The 24,736-nt window shown below is 36.8% G+C and overlaps 1 protein-coding gene across 4 annotated transcripts in view; it reads right to left on the bottom strand.

Annotated features, from left to right (window-relative positions):
• Positions 1 to 24,736, bottom strand: part of LOC150080768 (plexin-A2-like) — a 1,384,718-nt gene that overhangs the window by 481,972 nt on the left and 878,010 nt on the right. For all 4 annotated transcript variants that reach the window (XM_090381170.1, XM_090381171.1, XM_090381172.1 and 1 more), the window contains 2 exons: positions 7,348 to 7,448; positions 4,569 to 4,698 (listed from right to left, as the gene is read on the bottom strand). In XM_090381170.1, the coding sequence (XP_090237296.1) occupies positions 4,569 to 4,698; positions 7,348 to 7,448 (231 nt within the window). The remainder of the gene's footprint in view (positions 1 to 4,568; positions 4,699 to 7,347; positions 7,449 to 24,736) is intronic.

Raw genomic sequence — 24,736 nt, 5'->3', positions numbered from 1 at the left:
CCTGAGAGGGCATAAATTCAGATTGAGGAAAGACGTGCTGAAATTTGCCTTTAGCCAGCAGATAGTTGGTTGGTGGAACAGACTTCCATCCCTTGTTGTGGAAGTTGATAGCCTAAATAAATTTAAGGCTCAGCTGGACAGGTATTTCGAACGAACGGAGGGGTGAAATGGAAGTGGTTTTTTTTTAGCTGATGCTGCATAAGCTGGTCTGTAACCAAATCACAAAGGAGGTTAAGCAGGCAAATGCAAATTACGAGAAATCTTTGGAAAAGGATGCAAATAAAAACAGCAAGGAGTTCTTTACTTATGTAAACTTTAGAAGGATGGGGATGAGTCAGATTGGTCCACTTGATATCGATGGTTCAACTGTTGATGATCCTGCTCAGGTAGCTAACACACTAAATGAATATTCTGCATCTACGTTCACACATGAGGAGTTAATCAGGGAGGGGAATGCCAGAGATGTATTAAACTCTGACAGTAAGCTAGATAATATTGTAATTACTGAGAGTAAAGTGGAGGAGACGTTGTTGAAGATAAACATAAGAAAGACATCTGGGGTGGATGGAATCTTTCCAGTTAAATTAAAGGAGGCAGCAAGGGAAGTAAGCAAACCCTTAGCCATAATTATGAGAGCTTCCTTGGACTCAGGAGAGGTACCCATGGAAGCTGATAGCTTAAATAGATTCAAGGCAGAACTAGACAAACATTTGGAGTGAGTGGATGGGTGAAATGAGAACGGTGCATGTTTTTTTTTTTTTTTTCTTTTTGGCTGATGCTAAATAAGCTTGCTTTCTTGCATCATGTGCCTTTGCTAATGCTAAAATTATTCTTTCAGGATGTGAAATCCTTTATTCCTCTTTCCACACTAAACTATTGTTCTTTGTCTAAACTATGTTTTTTGAGAAAATTTATGAAGGGTGGTGAATACATGATTATGCATACCATAATTGCCTTTTAATCAAGATCACAAGTTTAACTTTTCTGTCTACACACAAGAGAACACAAGCCTAACTTTCTGCCTATACAAGAGTGTAAACAAGTTACTAATAAATCTAAACTTGATTTTTATAAAGCTGTCTGTCCAAATAGGAGTCGATTTCTGGTTTCTTGTATAGTTACTGGCTGCAACTTTTGCCCATCCGTACTTTGACCTTTCATTCAGGTGGTTTTATTGCATCAGTTATATTAGTAAACATACTGTCATCCGAAACACATCCAATTGAATGACTCTCTTGGTCTCCAAGTAGAAAATCAATCCTGCAATTTTAATGTGCTGAAATCTGCAGGTTCTGATGATATTTCTAAAATTGTTTTTAAAGTACACGTTCCACAGTCAGTCGCTTTTTTTTTTTTTTTTTTTTTTTTATTATTATACATACTCACTGCTATTTCACCCGTCCCTTGGTTTTTGCGTAGAATTTACATGTATCCAACTAATTTCTGGATCTGGTAACAAATCCCCTCCCTACTTCAACTCTTTCCAGAGTTATGGAAAAATTTACCAACTGCTAACTCTTACACTGTCTTGAAACTTTAAAACTAAATAATGTTCACAAATATGGGTCCTCAATGTTACTCATCTTTGTACAAATTCCATGAACAGCCCATCAGAAAACCCATTGCTTTCAATATTCCAAAGGCTCTTGATCATGTTTAGCCTAAAGGTCTTCTAAACTAGCTTCCAACTTATGGTTTTCTATTTTTTTTTTTTTTTTCTGCAGTAGGAAAACTTTTTTTTCTCTCTTACTGCCCACTATATATGACGATTACTCTGCCTTCTAACTTCTTACTAATGCAGAAGTTCCTCAGTTTTATTCTTATATCAATTGGTTTCCTCCTGTTTATTAATAATGACTTTCCAATGATTGGAAATCACATTTGTGGTTTTGCTGATACTACTACATTACATTTCAGTTTCAGAAACCTTACTTTTTACAACCAGATACAGCATGAAACACCAGTTCCTTAAATAGTGATCTCTGGTTAATTCCCCAGTGGGGAAAAAAAAATCTTAGTTCATTTCAATCCTTCTAAGACAGAAAGGCGCCTCCGTAGGCAGGTGGGAAGGAGCAGCAGTGCGTAGCACACGATTCTTGATTAGACCGGTGTTCGAGCCCGACACCACCAAATACGGAGGATGCGGAAAGGTCAGGGAATGACCACCGCATATCACGGAGCAATATGGCCTTAGTTGCTAATGCTCCTAAAAACCAAATAACTAACTAACTAAGACAGAATCTTAGATCTTGCAAAAAAAAAAAAAAAAAAAGTCAATGTTCTGATGCTCGTTTTTAAACGTACTCAAGTTTCTAGGTGCGGAAATTCAAGCATTGCCACCATATACATTTCCTACTATCCACTCCACTCGTCTTGCCAGGATTTTATGGTGTTACCATGTTGGCTGTGTACAACTTCCTGTTAGAAGATTGCAATTAGTAATTCCTAGGATAAAATCAACTCTTCCATTGTTGCATCATTAAATGGTAGTACACCATACTGCTTTCCCAGATTGTGGGGTAGGTTATATTTACAAATATGAGAGCAGGCTACGTGATCATGTTTTCAAGCATGAAGGGGCTATTTGCCAGGCCAATTTTAGCAGTTCTGCTCTTGCAGAGCATTACTGGGTTAAACAGCACTGTAATCTTGACCCTGGATGAACATTTAAATATTGGATGGGACCCATAATGCCCACCACCTCCCACGGTTAGAGGCCCTGCATATAGCTGTAGCTGTTGAAGGCCTCATTATTAAATGCAATTGTGGGGGTCTGTATACTATTATTATTATTACCACCATATGGTGCAGGCTTATGCTTCACCAGCCGAAAAAAAAAAAAAAAAAAAAATTTCTGAATTACCCAGAGAGAGAGAGAGAGAGAGAGAGAGAACAAGAATCAGAAGAATGATGACATCCAGGTCAGGACCCTGGGTGCATCAAACCCATACTCACCTGATGTGAGCCCCTGGGGTAATACATCCTATTATAGAGGCCGTTATTTTGCATAGCAATGAGAGATAAAAGGTAAATAATTAAGCAGGCAGTCATTGTGTACTGTGTTTAGAGACTCAAGAATGATTTGGCTCAATATTAAGTTATGTACACCACTCCTCCTTTTCCTTTTTTCTTTTCATCCAGCAGGCTTGATGCACATAGTGTTGTATATCCAGTGTAGCTTCTGGGAATTAAGAAAGCTGTTGTGTGACAACTGGTCAAGGTAATAGGCAATCCGCTGAACCTTTACCTGGTTTGGGGAAAGCAAATACTATAGCATGATGCATTGTTTAGAACATGTATCTTCTACATACAATTTATTAAACAGATTAAGAAATGACTGTAATTATTCAATACTTAATTCCTGTATCATTGAATAGTGAATTCCTTTTGGTTCTATAGAATTGTGCCCAGATGTCGAGGGGCTCTATATAGTTTATGGATAGCAAAAGTAGATTATAGTGCCTCATTTTGAAGAAAAATGCAAAGCATCATTTTAGTTCACAGTAAATCACCGAAGTAGCTGAAACAGCATCATTTTTGTTACATCTCATATTGTTAATGCCTTCACAGAGAGTTGTCCTGATGTTGCACTACCTCGAATAAGCAATTCTTGGCCAGTAGAGAAGGCTAATGTTACTTATTCTCGGCAGATACCACCACCCAGACAGCACCATTTCGAAGCTCGTTGGCCTCTCATCGGTGGGTGGGTGGGTAGGTATCCTGGTGATACGACTGACAACCTAGTTAGGAAGTATAACTCCACAATATGAGAGATACCAGATAGTATGTGACAGTAAAGACTAAAAAGGAGGTTTAGAGCTGAAAGCCTCAGACTAAGGAAATTTGCTAAATGAACAAGTTAGTGTAAAGAATCATTTTAGTTTGTAGTACGTAACTGAAATAGGTGAAATAACATAATTTTTGTTACATCTTCAGTAATTTTCTACGAACTAAAATCATGCTTTGCACTAACTTGTTCGTCTAGTAAATATCCCATAGTCTGGGGCTTTCAGCACTAAACCCCTTTTTTGTTTTTCAGGAAATGACTGTTTGTTATTTTGGTTTTTAGGAGCATTAGCAACTAAGGCCATATTGCTCCGGGGATATGCGGTAGTCATTCCCTGACCTTTCCACATCCTCCGTATTTGGAGGTCATCGGCTCGAACCCCAGTCTAATCAAGAAGCGTGTGCTACGCACTACTGCTCCTGCCCACCTGAATATGGAGGCGCCTCAGGAAATGAAGAAAGACAGAGTCAATGCCATGTCGGCTTGCCCATTAAGCAAGATCTGAGTATTTTACTGCAGTTTTGATGTATATATAAAGTTAAGATGAAAGATAATTGTTCTGGACATTCTAAAGTCAGTAAGTATGATTTTTGTCTAAAACCAACTCAGAAATCCTCCCTAAATAGAAGATATAGATGCATTGCAGAATGCCAATATGGATTTCAAGCAATAACTTTAATGACCATAAAATTATATTAAATTTCAAGAAATAAGACAGAAAAAGCAATACAAAATGATTTAAAAATAAAAATAATAAAATTGAGGAAAATCTGCAACTTACATAACGAGCTGTTGTGCGTTGAATCTGAGGGGGATCTACAATAGTAATGGAGGTACATCGTCCACTCTTATATGACAGCCAATAGAGGGGATCCTGAGCAGCTTCAGCACAAGCAGCTCGTAAACTACACCTAGAAGACAAAATTACACAGGAATTAAAGATCTAAAAATTATAGGTATGCTTGAAGACTGATTTTGATACAATGTACATATTATTAGAGTATCAGTGATTATATTCAGCCTGGACTTAATTCAAGTATATAGAATACACATAACATTGATTACAATTAATCAATGGTATGTGTATTCTATATATTTGAATTAAAACTAACAGCCCATGTATTTGCTTGTTGCACTTTGTGCAACAAGCAAATAGATCGGCTGTGTTAGTTTCAATAAAATTAGTTGCAGGTATATGTATGTACACTATTGCAAGGAGCATACTAAATAAATTTGAAGTGATCACCAAATACAGAAAATATGGTGATATCAGAGGCAAGGTGTCATTCAGATATATCTATTCAGAATTTGAATATGGGATATCAGAGGCGATATCAGAGGGAAGGTGTCACTCAGATATATCTAAGTGATTCAGAATTTGAATATGGGAAGTAAAATGTGTACAGAAAGGGCAGGAGGAGAGGAGAGGTTACGCTCATAGTTAAGAAGCACATAACTAAGGCGGTGCATTCAGTGGACACTGGTGGCCAGTGCAATGGTGAGTCAGTTCGGTGTGACATAAGACCTGGGAAAAAAAAAATGAGGGCAGGAGTGTATTATAGCACTAATGACTGTGATGAATATAATGGACAACTGTACAAACATTAAATTAGAATGTCTTATAATAGACTATTTGCTTTCCAGATACTGACTGGACCATGTGGTTTGATCACTCACACAGAAGAAAAACTTTTGTAGATTTACTGGATGACTGTTTTCTACACCAATAGGTTAGAGAGAAAACAAGAGAAAGCAATACACTTGACCTAATTATAAGTATCAATCCTTCTTGCATTAAGAATATGTAGAAAAAATATCAACTAGATGGAAGTGATCTGTATTGATGTGAGACTTACTTAAAGCAGGGATTCTCAAAGGGACAATAACACTCCCAAGGGGACAAAAAAAAATCACGGGTATTACAATGGTTTCTAGTAGTTCTCATCCATATTTTGTATTTTGTTCCAGAATGTTTGTCTTGATGTTGCTGTTGATAGCTAATGCAAATTTGATCTTTTATGCAAACCGAATTGTAGTGATTCTCTTCAGCATGCTGTTGTTATTTACTGAAATTTTTCTCTCAGTTTTTGAAGTTATGACATTACTGTGATAGTATATTTGCAGTTATGGACAAATATTTGTCCATAGTATATTTGCAGTTATATTATGCAGTTTGTCAAGGACACTACTGACACCATGCTACTGCAACAGGATCTGGACAGGTTGAGCAGATGGGCTGAGAGGTGGCAAATGAAGTTTAACATTGACAAATGTAAAGTACTACATATGGGAAACAGCAACCCCAGAGCAATGTATGAACTCTGTAGTACTACACTGACAGTGGTACAGAATGAAAGGGACCTGGAGGTGGTTGTGCAGGCAGATATGAAGTTTTCTGAGAAGTGCAGATGGGCTGCAAGAGTAGCTCATGGTGTATTGTCGACGATATATAGGAATTTTTCTAGCAGGAATAAGGAGATGATTATTCCCTTGTATAAGGCAATGGTCAGGCCACACCTAGAGTACTGTATGGAGGCCTCATTTCAAGAAGGATGTAGAGATGCTGGAACGAGTACAGAGAAGGGCAACAAGATTAGTGAATGGAACAAAGGGGTGCTCTTACGAAGAAAGGCTTAAGTTTTGCAAATTACAGTGTCTGGGGACTAGGCACCAGCGAGGTGATCTGATAGAGGTGTATAAAGCCTTGAATGGTTTGAGCATGCTCAATGCTGATGAGATTCTTTCTCTTGCTCAGAATAATTACCTGAGAGGGCATAAATTCAAATTGAGAAAAGACAGATGTAGGATAGACGTGAGGAAATTTGCCTTTAGCCAGCGGGTGGTTGGTTGGTTGGTTGGTTGGTTGGTTGGTGGAATAGACTTCCATCCCTTGTTGTGGAAGTTGATAGCCTAAATAAGTTTAAGGCTCAGCTGGACAGGTATTTCGAACGAACAGAGGGGTGAAGTGGAAGTGGTTATTTTTTATTTATTTATTTATTTATTAATTATTATTATTATTATTTTTTTTTTGGCTGATGCTGCATAAGCTTGCTTTCTTACATCAAATACCTCTACTAATGCTAATGTTATTGCACACACGCACAAACACACCATTCCAGCAGAGTAACCACATTGAGAAAGTGGTGTGTAGCCTTTTAATCCTCACTGTGCTATGTAGAGGATAATAAACAGGTATTAAACAAAAAAAGTAAACAAGATAATGATTTCTAGTAATTCATACTGATATAAACAGAATATAAACTTTTTGAACTAAACATGAACTACTTTTCACTAATGCCCTGTAATAGTGTGAAGAGGAGCTTGGCAACAATAACAATTGGCATCCAAGGCCAGATGAAAGAGGAAGCCATGGAATCTTTGGTTACACTAGTTTTGCAGGTGCCTGAAGTGATCAGAATATATAAATAATACTGTATCTTTATATATAATAGATATGAGGTACATATATATACACACACACAGTTGATAACTGTATCTTTATATATAAGATACAGTTATCAACTTTGTTAAAGTTCAAGAAATTTAGAAGTTAAACTTACTTATTTTCTAAGGAACACCAACCACAGTAAGGATCATTAGCTGTTAAACATTCATGGCAGGAACGAAACACATGGCACTCTTGGACCTTTACCATAGTTACCTAAACATAATATATGATATTAGGTTACAGTGAAGAGTGAATGAGCAAGTGATTTTTTTTTTTTTTGGTGCATGAGCAATTAAGGCTATAATGTGTCAAGTCCAATACCAAAAAACAAGAAAATTAAGGTAAACACAGGTAAAGAAACAGAAATATATACAATGATTATTATAAAGCATTTATATCTGTGTATACAGACTTGTAGTTTTTAAAAATTTCAGACATGTCGTCTTTGTCAGAAAAATCTTAGTATATTAAGCTCATTCAGAGGGTTAAAAGTGCTAAAACATAAAAGGTATGCATTTAAAAAATCTGGATATTCCATAAGAATATGTTCGACTAAACTGGCAACGGTCAAACGGGCCCTGTCAGGTTCTCTGAAACAAGAATATTTTTATCATAAAAAAAAAAAAAAAATTTTTATTCAAGCTTAATGGCAATTTTTTTTTTTACTTTCCTAAATTTAATTTGTTTTTGAAGACGATATTTCATTACTTTTACAAAGTAATTAGATGAAATCACTTGAGAGGTACCAACCATTTATACAACCATTTTTGGATGGAGGCACATGTGGTACCTCACAGGTGCTGCTCAGGTATTTTGATTATGTTGAATGAAATGTCATTCACACTCAATGTTACACACCAGTTTCATGCTCTCACTTTGTAAATACATCTCAGCCTTAGGAGGAATATTTTACAGTTTTCCTTTTTGTGATCTTCTTTCCTCCCAATTCCTTTTAAGCAATTGTTCCAGGAACTTTCTGCAACTTCATTTGCATTTTTTCTTGCATCATATGCAGAGACATATGATGCAAGAAAGCAAGCTTATACTGCATCAGCCAAAAAAAAAAAAAAAAAAACCCTTTCCCATTTCGCTGATCCATTCATTCCAAACGTTTGTCTAGTTCTGCCTTAACAGAGGAACTATTGGAGGAAACAATTGGTCATTGTTTCCTCTAAATATTTTAGCCTTTCCACATTATTCATAATTCTAATCCACTATTTATATTTTTATAATCTAGTTAATCTAGTCCCCAAATCTCAATCAATCTGAACTGCCTCAGGTAATTCCTGCTAATCTCCAATACCCTTGTTCCCAGGAACTGTATTCATCTTTCTTCCCACTGGTTTCACACTAGTGTGACCTAGTCTGGAGCACTTCTGGATGACTATGACTCTGTCATTTTTGGTGGTTATTGAGAGTTGTATGCTTTGATGATTTACAGACTAGAAATCAAAGATGAGTCACTGACAAGTTGGCACCAATAAGGGAGATTTTCTATATTTTTATTGAAAATTTCCAGAAGTGCTACTTGCTATCAGAGTAGTCACTGTAGACAAGAAGCTGGAGAAATTTAAAGGTAAATACCAATTTCAACAATACCTGCCTAAAAAGACAAATAAATACAGCATAAAATACTGGCCCATGCAGATGCAAAAATCACACTACACCAGAAATTTAGAAGTGCTTGCGGGGAAACAACCGGAATGACTGTACTTTAGAAACAAATGATCCCAGTAGTATAATTCAAAAACTTATAAGGTCTACAAGTGGTACAGGCAGAAATGTAACCAGTGACAACTGGTTTACAAGTTTTCCCCCAATAAACAACCTTCTAAAACACCACAATTTAACATAAGTAGAAATCAGAAAGAACAAATGGGAACTTCCAAATTTTGTAAACTCAAAGCAGAGAGAAGAAAATTCAGGTCTCTTTGGATTCCAGAAAGATATTATCATTGTGACTTACATTTCCAGAAAAGGCACAAATTATTATTCCGGCATCAAACATGCATCACCAGATAATACCAAAAAGTATGAAATAATATTGTTTCATAAATCTACAAAAGGGAGAGTTGATGTAGTTGACGAGTTATGCAAGGCATATAATGTCAGCAGGAAGACTAGGCAATTGCCAATGGTAATTTTTTATTCCATGTTAAACATAGCAGGAATAAATGCACAAGTACTACTTTTTTTATAACAATACAAATGAAACCAAAAAACTGGCAAGAAGGCATATCCTGAAAAAGTTATCTGCAAATCTTAAAAATGACTAAGTAAAACAGAGGTCACTAATGACCACTATTCCCTGTGAATAAGGGAAAGGACACAGAAAGTAGCTGGTACAGCCACAGTGATAACAACAAAACCTATATCAGGTTCAAGAAAACAGTGCCACTTCTGCACAGAAAAAAAACATGATTCTACTGTGAACACTGCTTCAAATTTTTATGCTTGAGCCACTTAAGAATAACATGCATTAACTGCTTCAACAAACCTGATGAAGAAGAAAAATAATACTTCAATTGTATATCTTTAATGTCTATATTGTTATTTTTATGTTCAGCAGAATTAAACTATTTAAAAAAAAAAAAAAAATTGAGTGTTTCTGTAGTCAAAAATCCAAACATTTTTAAATTCTATTACTGAATACACACTGAAATCCATTTCCGTAGACCCCTCTGAGCAGTGTACCAAACAAAATTCTAAATTGCAAAAAAGTGTGCATGCATAATTTTAAAAATTTGCACTCTAAATGGCTTTTTTGCATTAATTAGTGGAAATGAGTATTAAGATTATGTTTATATTTCATAATTTAACTTTTTTTTTCTTTTCAGCAGAATTAATAATCCTCAGAATTTTTGGAAATTTTTGCTTACATACATCAATATATGCTCAGATATAAAAATACAGTTTTAAAATTTTATGCTCTTAATGGTTTTCTGAACTTAAAAATGGAAGAATCTATTAGTTTCCTGCTTATTTTATGAATACGGCTCTTTATTTTTGTTTTTACCTGAAATAATATTTTTTTATATTTAATTGTTTTTATTAAAAATTAAAAAGTTACATAAAATAAGTATTACAATATATAAATAAAGAAGTAATATTGGTATGCTGCAAGCAGAATTTAAAAAAATAAAAAACTTTCTCCATAAATAATAAACAAAATTGGACACTTTTCAAGTACTGCACGACCCACACTGCAACTTTTTGGGGCATGGATCACTGCTGGATTAAAATGGTATCACAGTGCTAGCACATAGGACGGTCATTAGTCCTCAGCAAAAAGGAATGTGTCAGATGACCGTGTCTTATGTAGAGTTGAGCAAGAATAACTTCCTCTTTATGATCCCTGTGCAAATTAGACTGCCATAATTTGATTGCAGGCTTAATCTGATATAGTTTGTTTGTTACTTGCCCATGTCACAAGTCTTGCCACTGAGAATATAGCTTTATTGTGGATTATTTTCCTGTAATCTGTATAGGGGAGTGATAAGGCAAGGTTATTTGCCAGGGCTGATGATTTAGTTGCAGTAACAGCCAAATGGTTTCTGCTAATCCCAATGTGGCTGGTGATCCAGCAGAAGTGAATATCGAATTCACCTTTATAGAGATTGCATACCATTTGATGAACCTGGAACAAGGTTGGATGAGTAGTATATCTCATCACTAAAAATTAGTAATGAGATCCCCCTCCCATGACAGCAGATCTGATAGTATGGTAATATCACCACAGGGTAACTCCTCTCTGAAAGGTGTTCTTTAGAAATCCCTTAAGTCAATGAAGGCATTTTGCTCTGATCTATCTATATGTATGTCAAGTAGTCAAACTGCTGGGCTCTCGCAGAGGGCAGTTTCTTATAATATGATAAATCAAATTTAGTTTCATTTTGTTGTTAATTTAATATACAAAAAAAATTAGATATATGTTGATATATATATATATATATATATATATATATATATATATCGTACTGTATATATTAAATATATTCAATAACTAAAGAGATTATATATAAATAATGTATTAATAATAAGTAGTTGTAGTGAATAAAAACAGCTTAAAAAGAATAATTAAAAAATTGGTATGGATTATGGACAAGGGGCACTGCCTGTAACAGCAGAAATACCCAACGACCATAATGGAATATAGATAAGTAGATTAGAGTATAAATGGAGGAATAGTGACCACAACAGATGTATTAACAATGTAAAAAAAAAAAAATAAATAGGTACCTGTAAAATAAAAGATAAATTAAAATTAAATTAAATAAAAATACATGTAGTACTTAATGCTATATGCAACCTCTCAAATATAATGGTTATAAAGTTACATAGGATAAAAAGGTACTCAGTTGATGAAATATTTCAGTAAACGAAAGATCCATGAAATATTTCAGTAAATGAAGATTCAGTTTTAGGTGCATTGATAGATGCACCTAAAAGTGCAAAGCAGCATTAAAGGATGCAAGAATATATATAAGTTTGCATTAATATATTGAAAAAAAAAAAAGTATGCATAAATGAATGTGAAAGTTACAAAGTACCAGTAACTAGAAGGGTGAGGATAGTTTAAAAAAAAGTCCATAGTAGTAGAAGAAAAGTAAATGGCCAAAAAGCAACAAAAATCACTTTCTAATACTGTATGGACAAGGTAGTCCCCAACACAGTGTAATTTATTAAAGTAAAAATAAGGATAAAGTTAGAATATGGTTAATATAAATATGTAGAATTTAGTGTAGGATTTAGATTGAAATTTAGTGTAATTGGAATTTTGTGTAGATTGGAATTCAATGGTTCAATAAAGCACATGGTATAGGGTGAGGTATTAAATTCAAGATGGGAAAGGGAAAAAGGATTATTTTAGATATATAAAGATAAAAAATAGCAATAGAGGTAGGAATGTTCGTATCACCCTCATATACACTAATAGTTTTATGAACAGGAAGAATGGTATGTGTATGGAGATAATTTAAAATTAGCATTGGAAATTATCTACATACATCTGTATTCTAAATATGACAATAGACAATTCCTGATACATGGTCAGGTGTAGTCCCCTGATGAAATACCTGATTATGTATCAATATTTTTTGCAGCTGACATCAGATCAGGCACTTTTGTCTTACCTATATTCGACCTATATTAACATTCTTTCACGTTTCACATATTTACTGCACTTCTTTTTCAAAAACCCCAGAGGGCTCACATCTGGTGAGTATGGGCTCGGCACACCTAGGGTCCTGAGCTGGATATCATCATTCTTCTCTTTCTTGGCGATTCTCTTCTTTCTACTTTTGTCTCTCTCTCTCTCTCTCTCTCTCTCTCTCAGGGTAACTCGGGAATTTTTTTTGGCTGGTGCAGCATAAGTCTCAGGCTTCCTTGCACTATACAGCTAATAATAATAATAAACTATCCTCACCCTTCTAGTTACTGGCACTTTGTGCAACTTTCACATCCATTTATGCATAATTTTTTTGTTATATTAATACAAACTAATATACACGTAATCCTCGTATAACACAGTTATTAGATTCCTGTAAAATGTTTGTTGAGTTGTGCGAAACCGTGTTATACGGGACTAAGAAAGTACAAAATGGGAGTTACATTCCGAAAGCTAACAGAAATACACCATTCTAGATTTCTTGTATCTTCTGCTCTCTTTAAAAAAAAATCAGTAATCTGGGTTTGTTTGCTTTTGCTTGATAATTCTTTGTGAATTTCATTGTATGGAACTAAGCATTTTTGAAGCTCCCTTTTGAACTTTGGGCTCCTTTCATTCAAGAATCAGCATTCAAAAATTAAGATTCTAATTGCTCATCTAACTTTATGCATTTTCCTATGCTTTTTAGCATAAAATTTGGAAGTTCAGAATTTTCATCTGTGATATCATCATCTGAATTGATTTGCTTTTACCTCCGATGTCATATGCACCAAATCCGCTACACCTACTTCTTTTTCTACCAGTAATTCTTGAACGTCTTCAGTAATCATATCTTTTTTTATTTTTTTAGGAGCATCGGCGACTAAGGCCATGTTACTTTGTGTATATTGTCTATAAATTGCATGTCCTGAGGTCAATTTTCTGTTTTGCTGGACGAAAAACCCAAGTTTGTTGGAGAAAAAAAACCATGCTACCCTCACCCGACTAACTCAGCCAGGTTGTGAAAAAGACCAATAAAAATTCCTCCCTTTATCGACAGGATCGAACTCGGGTCTTTTCCAGCTGGTGTGGGGAGGAGGGCGATTCTATCAACTATGCTACCCACGAAGGCTTCAGTAGTCGTATCATCAAAACCTTCCCCTCCTACTGACATAGCAAGTTCTACTATCGCACCAATTACATTTTCTGCCTGTTCTATCATATTTCCCCGAGTGAACTGACTCTGGCCATACATTTTTCCACACGCATTTAATGTTGATGGTTTTACTTCTTTCAGCGGTAAAGCTATGATTCTGATACAGTCCACAATTGAGAAACGTTTCCATGCCTCCACTAGATTCAGAAACAATTTTTTTCCAAAATGCATTGTAACTATTTTCTGATGGAATGAGTTTTAAAGGTGGATATAATGCTTTGATCCAATGGCTGAATGAAAGAAGTTGTGTTAACCCAGTACAACACTGTGGCGGTAGGAACATAACTTCAACATTTGGATGACTTAAATCTTTTGGATGACCTGGTGCACTATCCAATAGTAATAAAATTTTGAAATCTAGATCTTTCCACAAGTTCAACAGCACAGAATGTAACATGGGAATTTCTCAAAAAAATAAAATACACGGATTTCTCAATAATTTTTTTTTAATAGCGAGTTAACAGCAATGATTCAAAAAAGAGTGGAAACGTTGAAAAATTACATCCAACATAATAAGAGGGTTTTCCCTGCACAAAAGCTCAAAAATGAATTTCAAATTAGTTTAGCTCAAGATTCGGTAAGAATAATTTCGGCCCGAAACTGCGCAATTTATTATTATTATTTATTTTTTTTTTCAGTAAAATTTGAAAGAAATGAAAACGTGTAGTTGTAATATTGCAACAAAAAAACGTTAATCATTAATCGGTGAAAATTATTCTGAAAATTATTAATGTGGGGACGTCAACAATTTACGACGTCAAGAGAAATTTCAATGCTATAATAGAATGTGTCGGTTATGGATAGTGAAGGAGAATCTAGCAGGAAAAATAGACGATGTCGAAACCTGAAAAATGCCGCTTCAGAGAGCGCACGTTATTTGTAGTTTCTTTAGAAGAGAAGTTTAGGTGAGCCAGTGTCTGGCCCAATATTGTGTGAAAAAGCATTAGCTTTTACTCGAAAATTAAGAGGTAATGAAGATTTTAAAGCAAGCACAGGTTGGCTGAAAAACTTTAAACTGAGACACGGTATACGTGAACTAGATATTCAAGGCGAGAAACTTTCTGAAGACGAATCGGCAGCGGTGTCCTTATAAGTTTGCTTCAGTTATATCAAATTACGAGAAAGAAAAAAAGTTTATAATGTCGATGATACGGGCTTATTATGGAAAGCATTACCGAGAAAAACCCTAGCCACTAAAAGAGAAATGCCTACACCAGGTTTTAAGATGAGAAAAGAGCGGGTTACAACTGCTATGTGTGCAAATGCTACTGGAACGCACAGTTTGTCCGTACTCGTTATCGGTAAGTCGAAAAAACCCATAGCATTTAAAAATCTTTCTTATTTTCCTGTTTTGTATAAAAATCATAAAGATGCCTGGATGGATGTTTCTGTTTTACGAGATTGGTTTATAAAAGATTTTTTATTTTTATTTTATTAATCTTAATTATTTAATTTAATCGTAAGATAAGATTTAAGTTTATTTAATCTACCTTACGTTGGATTAAACGGAAAATTTTGGCTATCAGGAAAAAGCCTGACATCAATCATTCCGGATAACTGACGCTCGACTGTTTTTCTATATCACTAGGCACCTTGCATGGCCTTCTCTTTAGTCCAATCTCAGAAAACCCATGAACTGCCAGCGTGCGCACGTGTGTGGCTTACCCTGACGTATTTAATTAAAAAAAAAAAAAAAAAAAGCTTTGATTATTCCCCAGAATGTTTCTGGTTTTGATTTATTTTGATTTGAAAGCTTTGATTTATTCCCCAAAATCTTATTTTAACACCTGTGAAGACAGTAATGCCAAAATGACGTGTCAAAAGAATCATTTGAGAAGGAATTCAACTAGCCATCTTCCTACGAACCATATATAAACAAAGACCTTCCTATAAGACCATATATAAACAAATAATAATAAAAACAGATATTAGCATAAACATACAGGGACTTAGAACATTCTGCTTAGTGCAATATTCGGAAGTCAAGGCTATTTCACATTATTATTTTATCATTCCCCGCCCCCGCCATTCAGGGAGGAGGAGTTATTGAGATAAGAGAAGAACACCTGCTCTTCACTGAGCAATACAGGACAATTGCACCCTCAAGCAACCCATTCCACATCACCACAAACAATGAAAGAACATTTAAAGAATCACTGCACTGATCGAAGAGAGAAGAAAAGATCGAAGAAATGATGGTAAAAAAAAAAAAAAAAAACACAGCCATGCCCTAAACTTGCTTGGTGTGTGACAAATAACCTAAATTACAGAACTCGCTCATCGAAGTGAGTTCAGCCATGAAAACATTAACATAAGTTGGCTAATGTACACAATACATTATATTTCAGGTGCATTGGCAAACAATAATAATCCAGACATTTAGAGAGAGAGAAAAAAAAAAACCAGCAAAAAGCAACGATTTTTTCAAGCAGAAACCGAGAAAAATTTGTTACTATGCTTCCGCTGCATTGCCCATTCATTCCTCCAACAAGCGCATGGCAACAAATAGTATCCGGTGCTTCAGCTACAATATATGGATTGTCTATGCCCTATTATTAAAAAATAATAATAGTAAATAAATAAATGAACGAATGCCAGATTTTCATTGGCCTAATTTCAGGCTAGTGGAAAAAGAAGAGTAATAAGTATTATTCAGTTGTAATGAACACATAACAGCTTAGAACACGTAACGCTACAGAGTTATTTGTTTTATATAACCTTAGTAATTAATTGATGAGAAGCTAACTTATTTACTTTCACTTCTATTAAACACAGAAAGAGAGAAGGGAAAAAAATCGAAAGCGCCTGAAATGTAACGCATTTCGTACATAACTTTTTGTTAACTTCAGACAAGATAAAAATGAGTTGCTCCCGGGTGGGGGCGCTTTGCTAACAACGAATTCAGCAAAGCGTCCCCCCACCAGGGTTATTAGTCCATTTTTGCACTTTTATACAATTATAGTTAATTAATGTATCCTTAAATTTTTATTTATATACTTCACATTCACAGAGAAAAAAATATTCTGGGTTTTCTGATTATTTAATTTTGTCTGCAGAGTATACACCGGTGTAAGCAGCAAGATTAATGCAATCGGTCTATATGCATCGATAATGACATATCATACCATTCTTTCTTTTACTAATAATTAAGGTTTACGGTACTGGTCACTGCTAGTGTAATTTCTCTAATAAGATTCTGTGTACTCCAGTAGAGAGAAGAGATGGAGTACTATAAAGGCATCTCATCTCTTTCAGTATTCCCCTCTAAGCCACAGAAATACAACCCCTCAGGGAAACGGAGGACACCCGACACCTCCATGTTAATCACAGAGAATTAGAGGTCTGTCTGTCTCATTACAGGACCCTATCTACCGCTAGTGATTACAAACTGTAGTGCAGCGCGGCCGTCAACCATCAGGTAGAGACGCAGCACGCTCCAGTTTCCTCCCTTATTTCTCTCTCTCGTTCCCACTCTCCCTCCCCATTCAGTCTGCCTAGAAGAGACAACACTGTGCTCTCACTCTCTCCGTTTGAACAGTTACCGAGGCCGATGACTTCAAGCCACTTGTTGCCATAGCAACGCGAGATGAGGGTGATGCCAGGCAAGCCATACTGGGGCGACAAGGTGAGCTAACAAACAAGGCAGGTTGTCATGCAGTCTATTGTGCTTTGCCAGTCGATATGGACTCAGAAAATCCGTTCTCCAGTTACTCTCTCGTCTCTTCAGTTTTCTCAATCAAAGGAATTGTCTGTGTGAAGAAAATCCATTCCTAAGGGAGGGTTTTTGATCGGGAAGAATTTTCAAACATATTGTTTCCGTCTCGTTGTCAGAGAGCAAAAGCTGAAATTTTCCATGCATCCATGCCTAGCAACAGAACATTATTTCTTTAAAATAAGCATTTAAAAAAATCCGGATGCGAAGTGCTACTTATGCAGGTAAGCGTGATATTCCTGCTGATCCAGGTACAAATATCTATTGGCATTTTTGCTAAACTTTTGCCGACGGACCACAGCTTTATATCTTATCGAAAGAAAGAAGAACCACGCCAGAAAAACAGGAAAAAAAAAAAAATTTCAATGATCTGCGATGCGATGTTTTTTTTTTTTTTTTTTTTTTTGTGATAGCAGACTCCAATAGTAATAGCCTCACACATCCGCTTAAATTCTTAATGGCGAATATACTAACCAAACGGCTTACAGTATCTATATAAATACTGTGGAATTGCAATTGCAGAAAGTGTCAATCTAAAATGAGCCCAAAGTATACAAATATTTTTAATTTGTTCCCCAGTCCCACGCAGAGACCAATGAGTTATTTTGTATCGAGAACCAGCTTTCTGTAGTTACGTACAACACTGATAACGGGGCACAAACAATAATTATTATTTCTTAATAATATGAGAGGAAGTTATAGGAAAAGGGAAGGCTTGTATCCAGAAAATTTGACAATACGGAAAGTTGATAAATGATATGCAACTATAGTTTGGAATGATTCTGGGTTCACTAGAACATCATGCCAGTTACATATCAAATTTAATAAATATTATTTTAGCAGTTAGTTAAAAACGTCTTATAATATATTTCAAACTGTAAGAATGCTTTGAGGTTGGCTCATTTTATCCACCTAAAACAGAATTCCAATTTATACAATGCTGCTGACTGTTCGAAAACTAGCACAATATGTAAAACTGTTGTAAAACCAGTCAGGTAGTAATCAAGAGAAAAAAAGTGTGTAAATCGGTTCCATGATGGGCCCTCTTTTTATTCCAAGTTTTTCTTTGTGTATCTTTCTTAAAGATTCCTCTGAATTTGTGTGGCAGTCCTAAAGCATAAACAGGAAATTCATTTTTTTTGGGGGGGAGCATATTCGTCTATTTCACACGGAATTTCGCAGGAATACTGTCATAACACATCACAGCTACCACAATAACAAATGATATAGCGCGATTTTTAATTTCTCTTCTGAAATTTATACGTCTGACAATATCAACTATTTGGATTTTAACGCAGCAACAAGCACTATTTTCATTCTTTGGTAGTAGCTTTTATTGTTTCTTTCCTCGGGGGGGAGGGGGGGGATTCGTAACTCATTTCCACTTAAAACTTTGGCTTTTGAGCCAAAAATATTGGAGGAAACCATGGAGAGAAAAAAAAAAAAAAAAAACCTAAGAGACTGCGGATCCGGATATCTCGAAGGCACCCCCCCCCCCCCGTGACATATCCATTCATGAAATTTCCTGTCCAGATAATCCCAGAGAGTGGTTTGAAAATGCGAAGGTGTGCCATCCTGTTGAAAAAGCACCATGGTATCTGAAAAAATGCTTTTGATATTGGATATTACATAATTATTTAACATTTCAAAATAATTCTCCTTAATAACAGTGCCACTGAATCGTGTTTGAATCGCCACAACTGTTTTTTGGTTCAGCGAAAATCCTCATCTTACCTTGCAGAAATCCATCCACTGTGTGGATGGATCTCCCCTCGCGGGAGCGAATATCTGCTCCTTACCCTCTCCCCGGCCTGGTTTTCGCTTGGACTCCAAACCACCTGCCTGTTGACTGGACATGGCTCATTTAGAAAGAGGGTATATGACTTCGGAATCTCAGCCACTCCGCGATGCTCCGGTGGACAGGAGGAGTCCTGGAAGCACCTGGTCTACGAGTGTGACCACTACCAGGATCTCAGATGTCAACTATACACCAAGATTCACTCGCTTCTTCGAAACCAGGAGGACATCGTTGTGCAAGAGGAAGAGACCTACAGAGCCTCCACATTTTTTGCACAAAATCTGTTCACAAGATGATGGACCCTTGAGTGGAGGTATCCCAAAAATTCACAAATCTACGAATAGGACAATCAATCACGAATCAACAGCCCTCAAGGGCCCAGAGTAACGGAAACACAACTAAGACGTGACTAAAAATTCGGAGAAACCCCTCTCTAAGGAACAACAGAAATATACAGTACTCCGGATATTTCACAGGATCGGGAACTGACCAAGTAAAAACTCCACAGCACACTGGAATAACCCCAACCTCTGAGGCAACCAGGATCTGGTTGGTCCACCTTAATGACAACAAATCTTATACAACCTACATGGTCCAAAACAGGGATGAGACTAGTATACTACTTTGAAAAGAAACCCATTGATAAAGATTAGGCAGTTGGTCTCCCTCTTGACCTCCTAAGCAAATGACAACAGGAATGGATTCCCAAACTGAGAGGCAGCCGAGTGTGTTCAGGTTGACCTTCTAAGCGACAACAAACTTCCAATTTATAACTGGACCAAAACATGAAAGAGACTTTATCACATACAAAGTTTTTTTTTTTTTTTTAAGGAGCATTAGCAACTAAGGCCATATTGCTCCGGGGATATGCGGTGGTCATTCCCTGACCTTCCCGCATCCTCCGTATTTGGTGGTCACGGGCTCGAACCCGGTTCTAATCAAGAATCGTGTGTTACGCACTGCCGCTCCTGCCCACAGAGGCGCCTCACACATACAAAGTAAACACACCAATAAAGACTGGAGGTAGGACATATCAGTGTCCTCCACTGTGACTCAACTCATCAAGACACCACAGAAGACCAGAAGAACCGCATCTCGCCTTGCTGGGCACCTGGACTAAAGGACATCCAAGGTGGTCGTATGAATCATTATACACTGTTTCTCTCTTGAAAGGTGCTTTCTTTCCCTTCCCGTGGGGATTTCCCCCACTTCTAGAGATTTGGGGAAGGGGGAAATCCCCCTTCCCCAAATCTCTTTCCTCTGGTGGGGCACGGGCCTGGTCACTGCAAACGCGGGGCCATCCTTTCTATCGGTCCTTTACTTCTTTTCTTCCCTCCAGTCTTCAGTCTCCCCCACCCCCCTTTACTGTTGACTTTCACAGCGTTTTCAGCCCTACACGTCCAAATTTAACTATATCAATTTCTTGCCCGACCCATTTAGGCATATAGAAAATATTATTTCAGCGTAAAGCCCTTGGCCAGCTTTTCTAAATTATCCGACCAAACGCTAATGACTAACAGCGAGCATTTTTCTTTTTTTTTAGGTCCTAGCCACTGAAATCCCAGGGAAGTAGGTGGCAGACAGGACCCGCCAGAGTACTATATATTACAGGTAATACCCAGCTGGCCACCCCGTGGCAAGGTACGGTAACGTCGGGTCCCATTAGAGGCCCGGCGGCTAACAGGACGGATGAACAAAGGGCACAACATGCTACATACCACATGACCAATATACTTTTAAATCCCTGGCTTGTTCGATACACTGTACAAACGCGGAGATGGGAGAAATCCCAGGAGCCGTTAGACCCAAATATACCTATACCTTACCTTTCAGAAAGATGTTAACTTACGATAACTGTGGACGGATCTCCTCTCGCGGGATTATCCCGCGAGAGGAGATCCTACTGATATTATGTACGGTTCTTACATAATATCTTACTGATATATGTACAGTTCCATGTTCCTCAAACTTATCGACCATATGGGTTATTGTTTGATGAGTAGGAGCCCTTGTTCCATTTTTCCTTCCCATACACTCAAACACTATATTTTCAAATTTCCAGTGCCATTTAAGAATCGCCTTTCTCCCATCAAAAATTAATTGCGAGTTCTCGGTAATTTCAATGAGTATCGCCAATATAAAAAAAATAATAAATAAATAAATAATAATAAAATAAATAATAAATAAAATAATAAAATGAATAAATAATAGAATCGGTCATTGATTCACGAATGGATTGTTAAAGCGGGTATAAATAATTTCGACTCACCTGTACTTTGGACGCATACGACGAACAGGGTATGTCGAAAACGTTCAAGAAATTCCAGAGTGAACAGCAATTTCAGCTTTATCGGAACACAATATATCCGAAGCATAATACTTGAAATTTATTCCTAAGAACTTGAATGTATTTTGTTTAGGATATGTCATATTCCAATGACAGACTTTTGTCACTTCGTTTAAGTGAGAAGTTATAGACGAAAGAATCAACCTGTTTCAGATGATCAAGTGGTGCCTGTAGAATGCTCGATGGGATTCGCATTAGGGATACAGGCAGTACTGTCCATAAAAAGTTATACAGGGTGTTTCAGTTAAACGTTTCAGAACTTCTAAGAGGGGTAGGGTACATCCTGACAACTCGAAATCATATAGCAATGTGGGGTCGGAAATGCTTTCCTGAAGCGGTATTGTACACAGAAGTCGTCGTGCAGCACAGATTCGATTTTCGGTCAATGAATGGGCCGGTATTATGGGAGATCACCTCATCGGACCTTACCTGTTACCGTGTCGTCTAACCGGACCTATCTACTTGATCTTTCTGCAGCAAGTATTGCCACAACTTTTGAGAGATGAACAGATTTCTGCATCGACGCAACAGACAATGTGGTTCCAACACGATGGAGCCCCTGCCCATTATAGCGGAGATGTTCGTAACTACCTGGATGTCACATTTGGTCAACAGTGGATCGGACGTGGTGGTCCCGTGCGTTGGCCTGCTCGGTCACCCGACCTATCATGTCTTGATTTTTATTTCTGGGGTCATATGAAATCGCTAGTTTATGACACCCCTGTTGACAATGCTGAGGAGCTGGATGCAAGAATCGCAGTAGCTGCCGAAGAAATTCGAAATTCGCCTGGAGTATTCCAGAATGTTCGGATGTCCATGCGTCGGAGATGTGAGGCGCGCATTGTAGCCCGTGGAAGAAACTTCGAACACTTACTTTAATCCATGTATTATTAAAACGATTTCTCACTTACGGTCTCTTTTCTTTATGGTGCTTCTGTGTACAACACCGCTTCAGGAAAGCATTTCCGACCCCACATTGCTATATGATTTCGAGTTGTCAGGATGTACCCTACCCCTCTTAGAAGTTCTGAAACGTTTAACTGAAACACCCTGTATATATTAAATTAAAAAAAAAAGTGTGCGCCCCGTCTAGTTCAGGGGAAACCCGCCCTCTCTAAGGAACAACAGAAATATACTCCGGATATTTCGCACAGGATCGTGAACTGACCAAAAAAAAAAAAAAAAAAAACCACCACACCACACTGGATCACTGGAATAACCCCCACCTTAATGTTAGTCCACCTTAATGACAACTAATCTTATATAACCCACATGGTCCAAAAAAAAAAAAAAAAAAACTGTGGGAAACTGAGAATGGTGAGGGCATGAGAATGTCCAATAACAATAAGTGTAAATTGTCTTAGTTGTATATCCTGAATATGTACATATATTCATTTATTATGTCTTATTATATGTTTTTTTGCTGCTAAAAAGAAATAAACTTAACTTTAAATTGTGCTGTTGATATGGCGTTAATTTATTGGAACGATTAACAATTAAACATTCTACATATATTATTTTACTTAGGGGATGATCTTAATCATATCGGATCCGTTTTTTCTGGTGTATTTATAACTTGGATGGACGTATTTCAGGCATTAAGGTCTAATAGTCTGACTAACAATTTGGTGCGTTAACAGAGGAAGCAGGTTCGCTTAGGTTTTTTTACGAGTTGAATCCTAATTTTACTAGTTAATTACTTATTTGTATAATTTTATAACTAAAGATTATGATAAAAAGCAACAAAGAAAATAAAATAAGAGCAAAAAAAAAAAATAGAAAAGGGTTAAATAGGAAATGGCAAAATGAATTCACTCACGTGGCCATCCCTCCGCTACTTCGTCAGGGCCTTTGAACGGACAGATAGCCATACGAAATGAATGTCAAATGCATATCCGTTATCATTAAATATGTTATTTTTCATCTGTAGTCACAATAACAGTTTTACTAGTACTCAAGATTTTCACGTTTAGTATAGCCAAGACAAATTTTAATATGTGACCGAATGTTAATTTTAACTTATGTTTGGTACTTACAGCAAACTGAGATTGGAACTCAAAGCCCAGTGGGTATGCATCAGCATAAAATACTACAGTATTTATCTGAAATATCCGAAAAATATTATAGGTGGCGGTCGGTAGGAGAAGAGACCGTGTTTTCAGTCTGCCGCTGGATTTTTGGGTCGCAGGCACACCATCTGAACAATTTGAAGGTCTAGCAACTAGAATCCATGAGGCCGAAATCAAAAGCAGAATTGAACAAGCCAGGCAGGCATTCACCAAATGGAGAACCCTCCTCACCGACAGAAGCTTGAACATCGTGCTCAAATTACGCACATTGAAATGCTACATCTGGCCAATACTGCTCTACGGTGTAGAAACCTGGACTCTAACATCAGCCACTACAAAAAAGCTCCAGGCCTTCGAAATGTGGCTCTACCGAAGAATGCTGAAAATTCCGTGGACAGCCAAGATAACCAACGCACAGGTCCTGCAGGACATGCACACGGAACGGGACCTGCTCAAAACCATCATCAGCAGGAAATGCAAATACCTAGGTCACATCGCTAGGAACCAACAAAAATATCACCTACTACCACTCATCCTGGAGGGAAAGATCGAAGGCAAGAAACGCCCAGGCAGACCGAAAATGGCATGGCTAGATAACATCAACACCTGGCTTCACATGACAACAGCACAAATTCTACACGCAGCGCTAGACAGAGAACAATATCAAAACGAAGTCGCAAACGCCATTCGGCAGCATTAAAGAAGAAGAAGAAGAAGCAACTAGAATAATTAATTTAGCTAAATCTAGGCTTTCACTAATGTCGGATGGATAGCGAATTAGATTTTAACGGATCATTTTGATATTAACGGATAAATTTGAAAATGCTAATGTAATTGTAAAGTCATTTTTGATTAGATAAAGATTATAAAGGTAGATACAGAAAAGAATAAGGAAGAAATAAGATTTTATGCGATTAATAACTTAAACGATGTAATATTAATACTAAATTATAGTGTTATTCACTGGGCAAGAACTGGTGCAGTCTTTCAACGTATACTCAGTGGGATAACTATGTACATCCTCCCAAGAAGATGATTTTTTCCTAGCCCTATGGTGCATTAGAAACAAATTTCTGACTTCTTGGGAAAACAACTGGACTGAATCAGCTAGTGGGATGAAGCAGGTATGAAGCAAATAATAATGTGTCGCACGTATATATCTGAGATAGCATACTACTCCAACTGGATCTAGATAAGTTGAGAAAATGGGCTG

This window comes from Mastigoproctus giganteus, chromosome 9 (assembly GCF_048544385.1).
Source record: "Mastigoproctus giganteus isolate SK-2022 chromosome 9, ASM4854438v1, whole genome shotgun sequence".
Classification (NCBI taxonomy): domain Eukaryota; kingdom Metazoa; phylum Arthropoda; class Arachnida; order Uropygi; family Thelyphonidae; genus Mastigoproctus; species Mastigoproctus giganteus.
The sequence above is the reverse complement of the archived record's forward strand: the minus strand, read 5'-3'. Positions and strand labels throughout refer to the sequence as shown.